The 13379-nt window shown below is 39.1% G+C and overlaps 1 protein-coding gene across 2 annotated transcripts in view; it reads right to left on the bottom strand.

Annotated features, from left to right (window-relative positions):
• fmn2a (formin 2a) overlaps window positions 1-13379 on the bottom strand; it is a 37842-nt gene that overhangs the window by 14234 nt on the left and 10229 nt on the right. The window contains exons 4-11 of one of the 2 annotated variants that reach the window (XM_056235042.1): window positions 11687-12155; window positions 11335-11656; window positions 11038-11182; window positions 8531-8618; window positions 3505-3566; window positions 1537-1628; window positions 1317-1446; window positions 1047-1193 (exon numbers count right to left, since the gene is read on the bottom strand). In XM_056235042.1, the coding sequence (XP_056091017.1) occupies window positions 1047-1193; window positions 1317-1446; window positions 1537-1628; window positions 3505-3566; window positions 8531-8618; window positions 11038-11182; window positions 11335-11656; window positions 11687-12155 (1455 nt within the window). Of the gene's footprint in view, window positions 1-1046; window positions 1194-1316; window positions 1447-1536; window positions 1629-3504; window positions 3567-8530; window positions 8619-11037; window positions 11183-11334; window positions 12156-13379 lie in introns of both variants that reach the window. The other variant, XM_056235041.1, reaches the window with a different exon arrangement.

Here is a 13379-nt window from a genome sequence, read left to right as displayed (position 1 = left end):
TAGTGAAGTTTTGGTCACGTATGCTATCGCTGCAATTAACCTATTATCTTCCAATAAACATTTACTAAAACTGGCTACATAAAATATAACTACAGACTAGATTCACGAGAGGTCGGCTAATGTGTGTAAAAGTAAAAAAATACAGTAATTTCATTAATTTATCAGCGAGCGTACTTCGGAAGCACTGAAAATGAATGGGGTTCAATGCTGGAACTATCAGTGTTTGGAGCTATTGGCTGCTCCACGACACGCGTTACTTCCGCATTCCAAAGTTCCTATGGCGGTCTATGGGAGTGTCGCAACTCTTTCTCTCTATGGCTCTGGTGGTGGCCAAAATTATTAGAATACCTGACAGGTCTGAAAATATTGACCTTTTTTGCCTCCAAAACATGATTTCATTACATTATGTTAATGAAACATGAAAATGGTTGCTCTGAGCACAACAAATATCAGATGAAGTGAGTCGTACTGTTTTTATCCACTTTTAACTTTAATACTTGGTATGTCCATCTTTTGCAGCAATTACAGCAGCACATCTCTCTTGCATAGTGTCAATATATTTCCTGAGAACTTCAACACTAATGTTATCCCATGCCTTCTGCAACTGAAGCCAAAAGGTATCATTTGAATGTACAATAGATATGTCCAGTTTATTTTCCAACTTGCCCCAAATTTGCTCGATGAGGTTGAGGTCCAGCAGATTCCTTCTGTCGCAGGTAGTTACGGCAGTAGTTAGAAGAATGTTTAGGGTCATTGTCCTCTTGGAAAATAACAACTGAAACCTCTTAAATATGCCAAGTGTTCTAATAATTTTGGCCACCACTGTATATATAATATATTATAGTATATATATATATATATATATATATTTTTTTTCATACAATGAAAGTCAGTGGGATCCAACATTAAGACCCTATTGATTTTCATCGTATGGGCAAAAACAGACAGAAACATTCTTCTTTTGTGTACCACAGAAGCAAGTCATACACATGTTTGGAATGACATCAGGGTGAGTAAGTGGCGACAGTGATCTCATATTTACTCACACTACTCTTGACATCTTTTAACTTGGGCAGGATGTCAAGGGTAAATCCGTCTGCCTGTCCTCTGCTTCGGTTGCCCCCGTTCATAATGTTCCCGAATGCTAGAACCAAACCTAGAACTTGCAGGACGGCTTGGCCTGACTGTAGAGCCTGTAAACAGAGAAAAGAAAGATGATGAAGCACAGGTGTTTACTTCACTGCTTTTCATCTGACCTTTCAACTTGAAATATATGTAAGTGCAATCTGACTAGTGTGCTTCACGTTCTTTCTCACCGTACAGACTCTTAGCAGTGTTTCTAGTTTACGCTGAACTGATGTAACACACTCCGTGAAGCTGGACTGGAAGAGAATACAGAAAACCCTCTCTGAGAACTGAGGAACCTCTGACAACTGCAGAAGAAACCTGACAGAGACAGACAAAAACAAAGAGACAGGGAGGCAAATTAATGACAGGAGAATAAGTGGATGGATGGATAGACTGATGTATACATACTGTTCAGGCTTGTCCAGTGGTTTTGCATTTTCTTTGTTTTTTGAAGACTTGATATGTTTCTCAATCTGATCCATCTCTTCTTTTTGAGCTCTCTGTGAGGTTGACAAAAGAACAGAAAGAAAGTACACTGAGAGAGGGAAAATGTGATTTCAAAATGGGAAAATACATTTATACACTTCACACATGTGTGTTGCTTTGTGACCTTTGATTAAGAACCCAACAAACAAAGAGTGATGCACACTTTAGACTGTACTTGAATCAGACAGCGAAAAAGAGAATAGAGAGAAAAAGCAGGAGAGAGGAAAGTGGGGATATACTGTGTGTGTGTGTGTGTGTGTGTGTGTGTGTGTGCGTGTGTGTGTGTGTGTGAGAGTGAGGGGGTGTTCTGTGGTTTTGGTTGAAGGAGTCAGAGACAGCGTGGAGTCTCGCACACTAAAGAGAAACAACCTCAACATTTAAACTCAACAATACTGCCTCAAGCTACAGTGGGAACGGGTGGGTGGGTTAGAGGAAAAACAGAGGGATGGAAGGAAAGATAGTTTTCAGCAGAAAGTTACTGCACACAACAATTCTACACAAACACATAACTTCATTATTATTTGTTAATGCTACACTATGAGACTTTTGGCCCTCTAGTGGTTCAAAATTAAAGCGCATACATCTTGTGGAAGAACATTGTTTTGGTCGTGCTTCGGCTCTGCGTGGATGCACGTGTTGGTGCCACTGGTATACACATGAATACAGGACATCATATCAGAGCAGATGGACAAAAAATGCTTTTTTGTTCGCTTTTACAACCAGTGATTCCACAGAAGCTTGCCATTTTTAGCTTCACATTACACACATTTTTAAAAAATAAAGATATTATAAAATATTTTTTTTGATCAAATAAAGTTACATACTATATAGCCTACTTACAACTTACTTTTTTAAAGAGAAAAGGATCTTGAAGATTTAATTAGTAGCTAGTAATTAATAAAATCTAACTTAAAATCTAAAAGTAACTTAACCAACAATGCAAACTAATCTGCGAATCACATGTGCCGAAATATTAGTAAGATACGTATGATGCAATGGCATATGAATGAAAGCCATATTCCCAAAATGACACTCAGAGGAAAACAGTAAGAATAGTGCCAAGATATCATCAGACTTGTGTGAGAAATGTTATGGTGTCATGATGTGTGGCTACGACTCCTGTCGCCCGGTCTTTATCTCGTCATAATGAAGAGCAGCTCAAGCTCACACTCACACACACTTCCACACAGAAAACATGTAAAGGACCTCTTGTGTTGACAGCAAGATTTATGACTGTTGCTGCAATACACATGGCGAATCATGGTGTGCAAACTCATCAGCGCCCACACACACTTAAAGAATTAGAGAAAATCAGCATTTGGTAGCAGCCAATCATCTAAGAGCGATTCATGGATCTTCCAAGAAAGAGGTTTGATTTATGCCGCCATGTCAAACCGACGTAATTGCAACTGCCTAAAAAGTTACATAGGCTGCAATTCTTTTGCTCAATCTTTTTTTCCTGAGTTTTTGAACTGTCCTTTTTTTATTCTTTGAGAGGGAAAACCTCATCCTCTCCTGTCTTCCTGTCTGTTGTCAGTTCCATGTCTGCATGTCTGTCTTTATACAGTCGTCTTGTTTCCTCTCTCTCTCTTTCCCTCAGACAGTGACACGCACCCTGGCTCCATGGTAAACCTTACTCATTCCAGCGGTGTTTGTGGCCTGCATGTTTGTTTTGGTATTTAACACACATTTCCGCAGCTCTCTTTTGGAGTGGACCGCGTCAAGGCAGAGCTCCAAGATTTCAGGGTATATCCTGTCCAGTTCTGAGAGGTTTAAGAGTTCAATGATATGATAAATGATCACTTATGGAATTCATACTTCATAAGGATCGCCAGGATTCATCACATCTGCTTATCTGGACTGTCACGTCCTGTCATGTTGTGGGCTTACGTTTTCATACAGCGCCTGGAGCGTCTCCAGATCCACCACTGTGCAGTCCATGTTCAAGATGGCTGTCAGAGAGAGAAAGAGAGATGAAAAATGAGAGAATCCATCACTGACTGACCAATCAAGAATACAGATCTATTCAAATGATTTTTCAGACAGAGGAACACTATGAGGAATACTGATCGACAACTGTCTGGGAATTGAAATTCATTTAATATCTAATATATAAAAAACAATATATTCATTTACTTAATAATTTAATATAATTATTTTTATCATTTTATTTTAAATGAATACATTTTATTGAAAGAAATTAATACTTTTATTTAGCAAGGATGGATTCAATTCATGAAAAGTTACAGTGAAGACATTTTTAATGTTACAAAAGATTTCCATTTCAAATAAATGCTGGTTTTTTTACAAATACGGTAAATGCGAAATTTCTATTTATTAAATAATCACGGTCTCCACAAAAATATCAAGCAGCACAACTGTTTTCAACATTGATAATAATAAATGCTTATTGAGCACTAAATCAGCACATTAGAATGATTTCTGAAGGATCATGTGACACTGAAGACTGGAGGAATGATGCTGAAAATTCAGCTTTACCATCACAGGACTAAATTACATTGTAATTAAAAATTAAAAAACTATTTTAAATTGTAATAATATTTCGCCATTGGTGTATCGTGTTTTTACTGTATGTTTGATTAAATAAATTCAGCCTTAGTAAGCATAAGAGACTTCTTTCATTAGCATTAAAAAAATCTTACCAAACCCAAACTTAGGTAGTATAGTATGGCATGGTCGATTATATGATTTAACAATCAAAATGTGTTTACTCAGCATCAAACATTTATTTTCCCCGAGTTCTTTTTACATAATAAAAGCATTTGAATCTCTAGCAGGGCTGTAATTGAGCTGGCTTGACTGAACACTTTTTGTCTGTGCTAAATAGAGCTATTATGTGTTCAGTCATTTGGGGAATTGAGAAATTGATCATTGGCGTGTTCCAGAAACCACACAAGAAAAAATAACAAAAACATCCATATCTGGCCAATGCTCAGATGTATAAAATGGAGACAGACAGCAAAGAATTCCTTCTGTTATGGAAGAAAGATATCAAAGAGAACAACTGCAGCCTTGCCCTTGGGAACACATGACAGAGGGAGAGAGACAAGAAAGAGAGTGAAAAAAAGTACGCTCAATCCATGACTCAGTAGTTTAACCTGTCATCAACCTGACAACACCAACTCCAACCAGATCTACACCCCAATCACCACATACACAAACAACAACAGCGTAATCCCCACACCCCCACAACAATGTCTCCAAACAAAGAATTTGTCTCTTGAAGTCCAGGGATGTGGTCTGTGCTTCCCCAAAACACTGATGCAGTAGTTTAGTGTGGTGGTCTCTTTATTTAAAATCCGAGGAAGAAATGGTTATGAAAGCTTTCTAAAGTTCATTAGCTGAAAAATAAAGTGATCAACACAAAGCTTTCAAACTGTATGGTCAGTTATCGTCCCTGCATTATATTTGAATGTGTTTATAGTTATTATTATTATCAATAGTTATTAGTATTTTGTAATATAATAAATATATGAAATAGTGCGAGTCACTGAAGAAACAAACAAATCGTACGGAGGGGGTCGGCATGACACAAATAACAATACAAATAATACAATTATTATAACTAAAATTATTATTATTATTATACAACAGAGATTTATGCTAAAGTAAGATGTGTTTAGCATGTGTTTGTCAATATTAAATAAGAATTTCAATTGAAATTTTAATACTTATATTGTTGTTATTATATTCATAAAAATATATGAAATATTATATGCTGCAGAACAAGTGAGTGTGAGTCACTGAAGAAAACAAATCGTAGGGGGTCGGCATCACACACACAAAAAAATACAATTATTATTATTATAAAACTGTGCTATATAAATTGTGCTAAATTAAGACGTGTTTAGCATTTGTTTGTCAATATTAATAGAAATTTAAATATTATACTATTATTATTAAATGTGATATAATATAATAAATAAATTAAATAGTATGCACAGCAGAACAAGTGAGTATGATATACAAATCGTCTGGAGGGGGTTGGTGTCACCCATAATAATATTATTAATAATAATAATAATAATAATAATAATATCTTGGCCCATTTAGAGGGACTTTAATTAGGATATAACCAGAAAAGCTCAGTGGAAATTGTAGTAGGAGTATCTGTGAAACAATTCTCACATTTCTGAAACTATAAATGCAATTATACGTTTTACACCACGATGACTATAATCACCAGAAATTCGTGCACTTTTACTGTTATACAGCTCATCATTTAGCTGACGTTCTTATCCAAATAACACCTATTACATGAGGAATCCCCCTGGAGCAACCTTGGATTAAATGCCTTGTTTAAGTGGTTTAGGTTTATACCTCTAGATATGCTACTCTACATTTCTGTTCTTGCTACATATTTCATAATCCAAACATTTAAAGCAGTTTCTTAGTACTTAGCAGGTTTACAAAGTTCAGTTTGTGCCAAACTTCCATAATTACTATCTTCCAAACGTCGAGCGAATGCTACCATGTTTGCAATTCTTCAGCTGTACAGACACATACCACCTTCTCTCTCTAAACACCACTAACTATAAAACAGAACAATGTTTGGCTAACAAAGAGAAGAGAAGGATTTTATATAAGGACATGATCATACACATATGTTTCCTTGTTGCTTTCTTTGTGATCGCTGCCATGATTCAGAATGTTTCCACAAAACAATGTCCTGTGACAGCTTAGAAGACCCAAACAGACGGCACTGCAGAACAAGTGTGTGAGTCACTAAAGAAACATAACAAACAAAAGGTCCGGAGGGGGTCGGCGTCACACGTTGAGGAATCCAATCTCACATACGCAAAAACACCGAGCTGACTTGTGAAACTCTGAGACTGTTATGGGTAGAAATCAAAGGCTTGTCACCAAGTGTGTTGGTGCAAGAGCGGCCTATGTTCTAGTCAGTCATGCAGGAGTGTTTTTCAGCTTGTGAAGGGCTCAAACATGAGATCTTATGGAAACCAGCTGAGGGAAACAAGAAAGTTGACACAAAGGAAGCGATTCAGTGGAAATCCACAGAGGAGTTGCACCAGATTAGGTTTAGGTTCCCTAACAACAAGTCGTAATCTTGAGAAGAGGTTGTTTTTTTTATGTTGTTTGATGGCTGATAATTGAATAATGAAAGAAAAGAGAGACATACGGGTAACATTTCTACTGACTGTAAAAACTGCCTCATAACTTTGCATGAACCTTTAAACTCTGCAATTAAACCAACTCACGGCATTCTTTGCTAGTTCCTCAAAGGGCCTGATCCAGGTCAGTGTGGTGAAGCGTGATGTTGAGGAATGTATTGATTCTGGGTAAATAGCTCTGTCAGAGAAACTGTTTGTTTCTATTTGGTGGTTTACTCTGGCCAAACATACTGGCCTCTGCATTGGGCGGAATTGCTGCGAGACCCAATGAGACTCGACCAGTGCTGAATTGTGGGTACTGAGCTGCATAATAGATGGGGACTGTGCCCATAAATTCTCAAAGAGCCAGTAAAAATGTCTTCAAATACCGCCGGTTTAAAGGATGTGTGCATATGTGTGTGTGTACAATATTAGGTATCCATTCACATAAAGTGATGTGGTTTTTAAAACTGCATCCAGCCTTTGCTGATTCATTAAAACGAAGAAAGAAAAATAGAATTTAAAAAAGGGTTGTTGTTACAGTGGATTAGACTGGAGGGAAATTATGCATGGAAAAATGTTACTGAAAGAAAACACAATTCAGCTTGTCTGCCGCCTGTTAACCAATGAATGACAAAAAAAAAAAAACATTGTTTAGACTATGTTGCTGAAGAATACACTATTTATCCATCCAGGACTAAAAAGTAACCACACATGGGTCCATTTTTGCACCGACTCCAAAATCGAAGCAGAATCGACCGTTGAACATATCCAAACAACAGTGGCGTTCCTGAATAAACCAGTGACTACGAATGAATGGTTTGAGTAAAGAATTCATCGACTAACTCAAAAAGACTAGTTTCACAGTGTGTGACCATACTGTCATATGGATGTAACCTGCACAAAGATTAACTGAAAAAATATCATTAATATCATATCATATTTAATAATAATTACCGTTTCACTACTTTCTCTTTGCTTTTCACAGGTAATCTTATTAATTGAATCCAAAGAAGAAATGCACAGATCATCATCTGGATGATGAAAGGAACAAAAGATAAGCGATAAGCGACAGTTTGAAGATATTTGTGTGAAATAATCAACCTTTCTAAAACATTTTCCTACTTTTACTTATTAATTGTCTTAGTATTTGGCCTTTTTTCTTTGTATTCTATTTAAGTAACTCCTTCACCACATAAAAATCCACAATCAAGAGGTCTGGATTGCTCTGCGAGACAGGACTAACATTCCCGAACGTGATGAGAAGAAATTGCATTATTTCCTTTATAGTCCATTCAAGGGGATGAATGAGCAGACAGAGTGATGACAGCAATAAGAGAGATATAGAGAGACGAATTAAAACTGAGATTAAAACTGTAGCTACAGTAAAAGAATAGAACAGAATAAGAAAGAGGATGCGACTCTAATCATCATGTTCATTAAGATCTACAGTATCAACCTACTCTTGAACCCTGAGACGCAACCAACCCTCTCTCTCCAGCTTTCAAACACAATCAGTAACTGTATAAACAGCAAGAACAATGCGTCTTAATTGGCTGTGACATCATATTTCCCCCCTTAGAGAGGTCACATGCTGGCAGGAGGCTGAGCACAATCTCAGGAGGTTTAGCCAAAAACACACACACCTAATATATATATATATATATAACTGCTTTTTTCAGAAACATGACAAGTAGTCAACAGCAGAACAAGTGTGCGCACATACACACACACAACATTATCAATGGGCATACAAAGTGCAAAGAACACTTCTTCGGGTTGCTCACCATTCTGGATATCTTTCATATCCAAATGAAGACTGGACATTAGAATCCCCACTGCCTGAGAACGTTTGTTATTCAGCAGCTTGACAACCTGAGAGAGACAGAGGGTATTATTTCATTACTGTAGTAAAACATCAGCCACATTATACTATAAAAAATACAAAAAAAAACATAAACACAGTATTTCATCTGGCTGCCCTCATAAATTTAATAGCACAGAGAGGTACTTTGGCCTAAAAAGGAAACCAAAAACAAAGCCAAAGTATGAGTATTTATGACTGTTTCCTCATATGGCATTATGGAGAGGTCTCGTCTCATTCTTTCATGCATAGCATCCACATATATCAAAAGAACTTTACTTTCTCCCGTTTCTGGCTCTGCCAAAGAACACCACAGTAATTATGCAAATGACAGACCTGTCTGGTCCAATTAAACAGAGTTCGATTTTGACACTTTCAGACGGCCCCTTCAAATCAGGCATTTCTAAACAAGTGGATGCGTGTGTGGATGCATGGAATACCTCACATACTCTGTATAAATTGTCAATGTTTTTTGAAAGAGAAAACATTCCCTAAGCTCTGCCCTCTGCCAGTTCACTGTAGCTTTAGCGTCTTCTTTGCATTAACACGTGTACATTGAGTGCCATCGTAAACATGTCTTCTTTCATTGCCGTACGTTAACAACATGCTAATTCTGATTGTTGGAAAGAATTTGGAGCCATGAAAACCTTCTAGTACAGGCCACTCTTGAAAGTGTGTGATGGCGGCTCAGTGTGATCATCAGGAAGCCACTGGCTCCCATTATCTCCACGGGGCTCATGACCACTAAATACAGCCCGACTGCAGAGTGGTGTGCTACGTTAATGATGTGGGAAACACACTCATGCCTGTGATGAGCTGGATCTCAAACCAGACGCTTACCAACCAATGAGAATTGATTCCATACTTTAGCACTGTCTTGGTGGGAACCGGGGATGTCACTGTACGAGGGAAGATGGAGGTTCGGCGGTCGTACAGTAACTAGCAGCTAAAGAACCAGATAACTACTGCCAAAGCAATGGGCCGTAAAATGAATATGATTCATAAAATTAACATGATAATATTGGCTCAAATGGAGCTCCGGGCAGCTGTTTTTAATTGATATATCAAATTCATGTAAAAGGTTTGATTTGATTAGATTAGCACTGTAATTTTGACTGATATGAGCAAACTGTAACCATAGGCCTAAAGCAACTCTTCTGTGAACAATGCTACACACACCCACTCTCTTTCTCTTACACACACACATATAAAGTGTGGCATGACCACACTAGGCTGACTGGAGTCGCTGGGTTGGCTGGTGGTTTGAGGGTTGTGGGTTTTAACTCAATACAGACCCCCCCTCCCATTCCTCAGATCTTACAGACCACAGAGAGAGAGAGAGAAAGAGAGGGAGAGAGAGAAAGAGCAAACAGAACACTTTCAAAAGTCTTATGAATTTCTCAATATTTACATGGTTAAACATCCAGTTCGTCATTTATCCTATTTGTAGGCAATACCACAGAGTATTCTCAAAACGTGTTCATAAAAACCTTGTTTACCCACATTTATATAAAAAAGTGGTGGTACCATGGCACAAAGATGGTATTGGATGGGAATACCAATGATTTTGGGAATGATTACCTTATTCATATACCACGGTATTTTAGTGGCACAACAGGATACTTTAAAGAAAAACATTGTAGTGCCATAGTACATGTACAAAAATATGCACCAAAGTACTACCTTGGTATTCTTGAAAGTACCATGTAGTACTATGTACTGTGAACACCATGGTACATGAATTTCAGTACCATGGTATATTTCAAAGTATGATAGTACTACCATCTGTTACATACAATTACTGTACTATGGTAGCGCCACATTACTCTATATTAAGGATGGTATATATATATATATTTGGAAATTATCTTCATGATAACAACACTAAATATGTACGTAATTCATAGTTGACGAACACAGCTGCAGGACAATTAAATAAAATAGTTTTTTTGTGATGCAGATTGTAATGTGCTTGTTGTGGAGCAGTGTGTTGTTATCAGAAATCTGTTCGACTCCAGATGAAGGACCCACAAAACTCTCACCAGTGACTAATTTTCACACCACTACCAGAGCGGAAGAGAGAGAGAGAGAGATTAGCTTCAGATGTGGTAGATGCCTGGATCGTTTCTGATGGTAAACAGTCTTATCAAAGAGTCTCACAGTCACACTTTGGTTGATGGAACATTAAGTAGAGCTTATAACATTTACTGAACGTCTGTAAGGCTCTGATTCACAAGCTGTGCGTGTGAAATCACTGTTAATGGTTTTGTGTGTGGTGAGGTGTGGGCAGAGCTATCTTCAGGGGCAGACAACCGGGAATGTTGTCCCGGGATCTGAGACGAAGTGAGCATACTAAGGTCCACTAGGGTATGGCCTATTTGTTGGGCTCCAGTGATTTCAATCAGTGTGGGTGTAGTAAAGTCTTCTTACCTGTTTGGCTTTTGATTTAGTTATGGTATCTGAGATAGGTTTCTTCTTTTCCTTAACTGCACTTTTGGCAAACTTCTCAACAAATTCGCCAAAGTCTACGGATGGCTCTTGAACCTTCTCCCACACCAGAGCACTTTTGGTATCCCTATGTGCAAGGAAAAAAATATATATCAGTTTGTCTTATTGTATGTGTGATTATAATTAAACCCTGGCTGAATGTAAATTAGTTGAAACACAAACATTCAAAATGCATATTGCAAATCCATGTAGCATTCAGTCAATGAGGCATAAGTTTACTTTTTGGCATGTAGCTGAATCCGGGTCCAGTAGAGTGGTTTCATGGGTCTTGGAGGCTCGATGACAGCTTTCAGGGGGGCGGACTCCTGAGCCATGCTGGGCGGCACAAACCCCATGAAGGGTGGAGGGGGACCAAAGGGTGGTGGGGGCCCAAAACCAGGTGGAGGAGGGGGAGGTGGAGGGGGTGGAGCCATGCCTGGGAGGGGAGGAGGGGGTGGAGCCATGCCCACAAGTGGAGATAGTGGAACAATACCAGGAAGTGGAGGTGGTGGAGGGGGCGGAGCCATTCCTGGGAGTCCCGGTGGAGGGGGTGGAGACATACCTGGGAGTGGAGGAGGGGGCGGAACCATACCTGGGAGTGGAGGTGGAGGAGGTGGAGGTATTGATACATCTGGTGCTGAAGGTGTCGAAACACCTGAAACAACAGGAAGTAGGGGTGGTGCAGGGGGACTGATTTCCTGTTTTCTTTGGCAGCTGCAGGAATAGGGCAGTCCAATTGGTGAAGTGGCGCTGTCACCTAATTTGGGAGTCTGTGATTGGTCTGAAAAAGGCACTGGAATTTTAAAGGCTTCCTCAACAGGTGAGGTCTGAATGGCTTTCGCGTGGCGCAGAACTCCTTGTTCATTTACTTTAGACTGTTTGATGGTTTGAATATCACCCACTTCTTGATCTCTTGTTCCAAGCTTTGTGCCATCCAGTAAATGATTGTCTTTTTCCATATCTGATATTTTCGCAAGTAATTCTTCAATTGTTCGCTCTAGCTCCTGAATGGAAACGGAAGTCCCTTCTGGAACAATCCCAGATTGCCCCGTGGATCCATCCTGTGGAGAGAAGGATACAGAAAAGAGAGACTTCACGTCTTTAAAAAGAAACAGCAGCATGGAATGAAAAACACAGACACCTCCTGTCACATGCGATCGTACAAGCATGAGTTAGTGCCTTGTTTTAGCGGATGTTAGTTTCTCCTCCGAGACTACGTTTTTTTGAGGAATGATATTATGAGTGAGTGTGTGTTTGTAAGTAAGGGGCCGTGTTTCTTAATAGCAAAGACCAGGCACGCATGTGGCATCCCACAAGTCAATAAAAGCACTTTGGCTGATCATGGAAAACGTAGCCGTGCTTCCTGGATGAAGGGAAGAGAGTGAACCCAGGGAAATGAATGAACAACCACAGCCAGCGTGTAAAAATCGGCACACAACACACAACAAGGGATGCACTTGGCGAACACACAACATGGTGATAAACACACACAACATACAGAGACACATACAATCTGGCAGCGAGGGTCAAGGAAGTCCAACAAGTCTAGACTCCAGAAGTCGTCTCTGAGGACTCCTAAAAGGCGAGCCGCAGAGTCTCTGGGAATGAGGAGGGAAGGGTCTGTGCCTTTCTTTTACACAGCTTCAAACGGCTTCAAAGAGTTTGTGTGGGTCTGTGTGAAGTATTGGGGGGGACGGAGAACATATCACACACATGGAGTCTGGTTACATGTTGGGCCCTGTCAGACTGACATGGGTTTGGGGAGACGCTTTCATTCACAAAACCCTTTTCCACAGCCAGGGAGCTTTGGTAAATTTTGGCTCCAGACCTTCAAGCCCCTTAGGAATTCTAGAGTCAGTAGTAGCCAGAGAAGTTCCTTCATGCGATTTGATATGATCATGTGTACCAGGGTGTTATATACAGTATGTTAAGTATTACAAGTATTAATGTAATTAAAAAAGACATATTCCCCCAAAAGATCTGCATTCCGAATCACATTCAGGAATATTCCTACAAGAAACATGAGGAATAAACTGTAATATAAGGTGTTGCGTGTGTGTGCTTTGAACATTGGAATGCAAGTGGTCATTTATCATTTCAAAACTCAAACATGGTGGATCTTAAAACACAATGGCAGGCACTGCGCCTGCTGGACAGATGTTTAGATCAGGATAAGATGCTGTTAGGATGCTGTTTACAGAACGTCTCATAGCAACGTTAAAGACACGTATGGCTAGTGAGTTGTAAAATACATTATGAGTAACATGAGGGTGTTGAACCTATTG

This window comes from Rhinichthys klamathensis, unplaced genomic scaffold (assembly GCF_029890125.1).
Source record: "Rhinichthys klamathensis goyatoka isolate OS25496 unplaced genomic scaffold, OSU_Roscu_1.1 h1tg000412l_1, whole genome shotgun sequence".
In the NCBI taxonomy this organism is placed as follows: Eukaryota; Metazoa; Chordata; class Actinopteri; order Cypriniformes; family Leuciscidae; genus Rhinichthys; species Rhinichthys klamathensis.
Note: the sequence above shows the minus strand (reverse complement) of the source record. Positions and strands in the feature narration are given on the sequence as shown.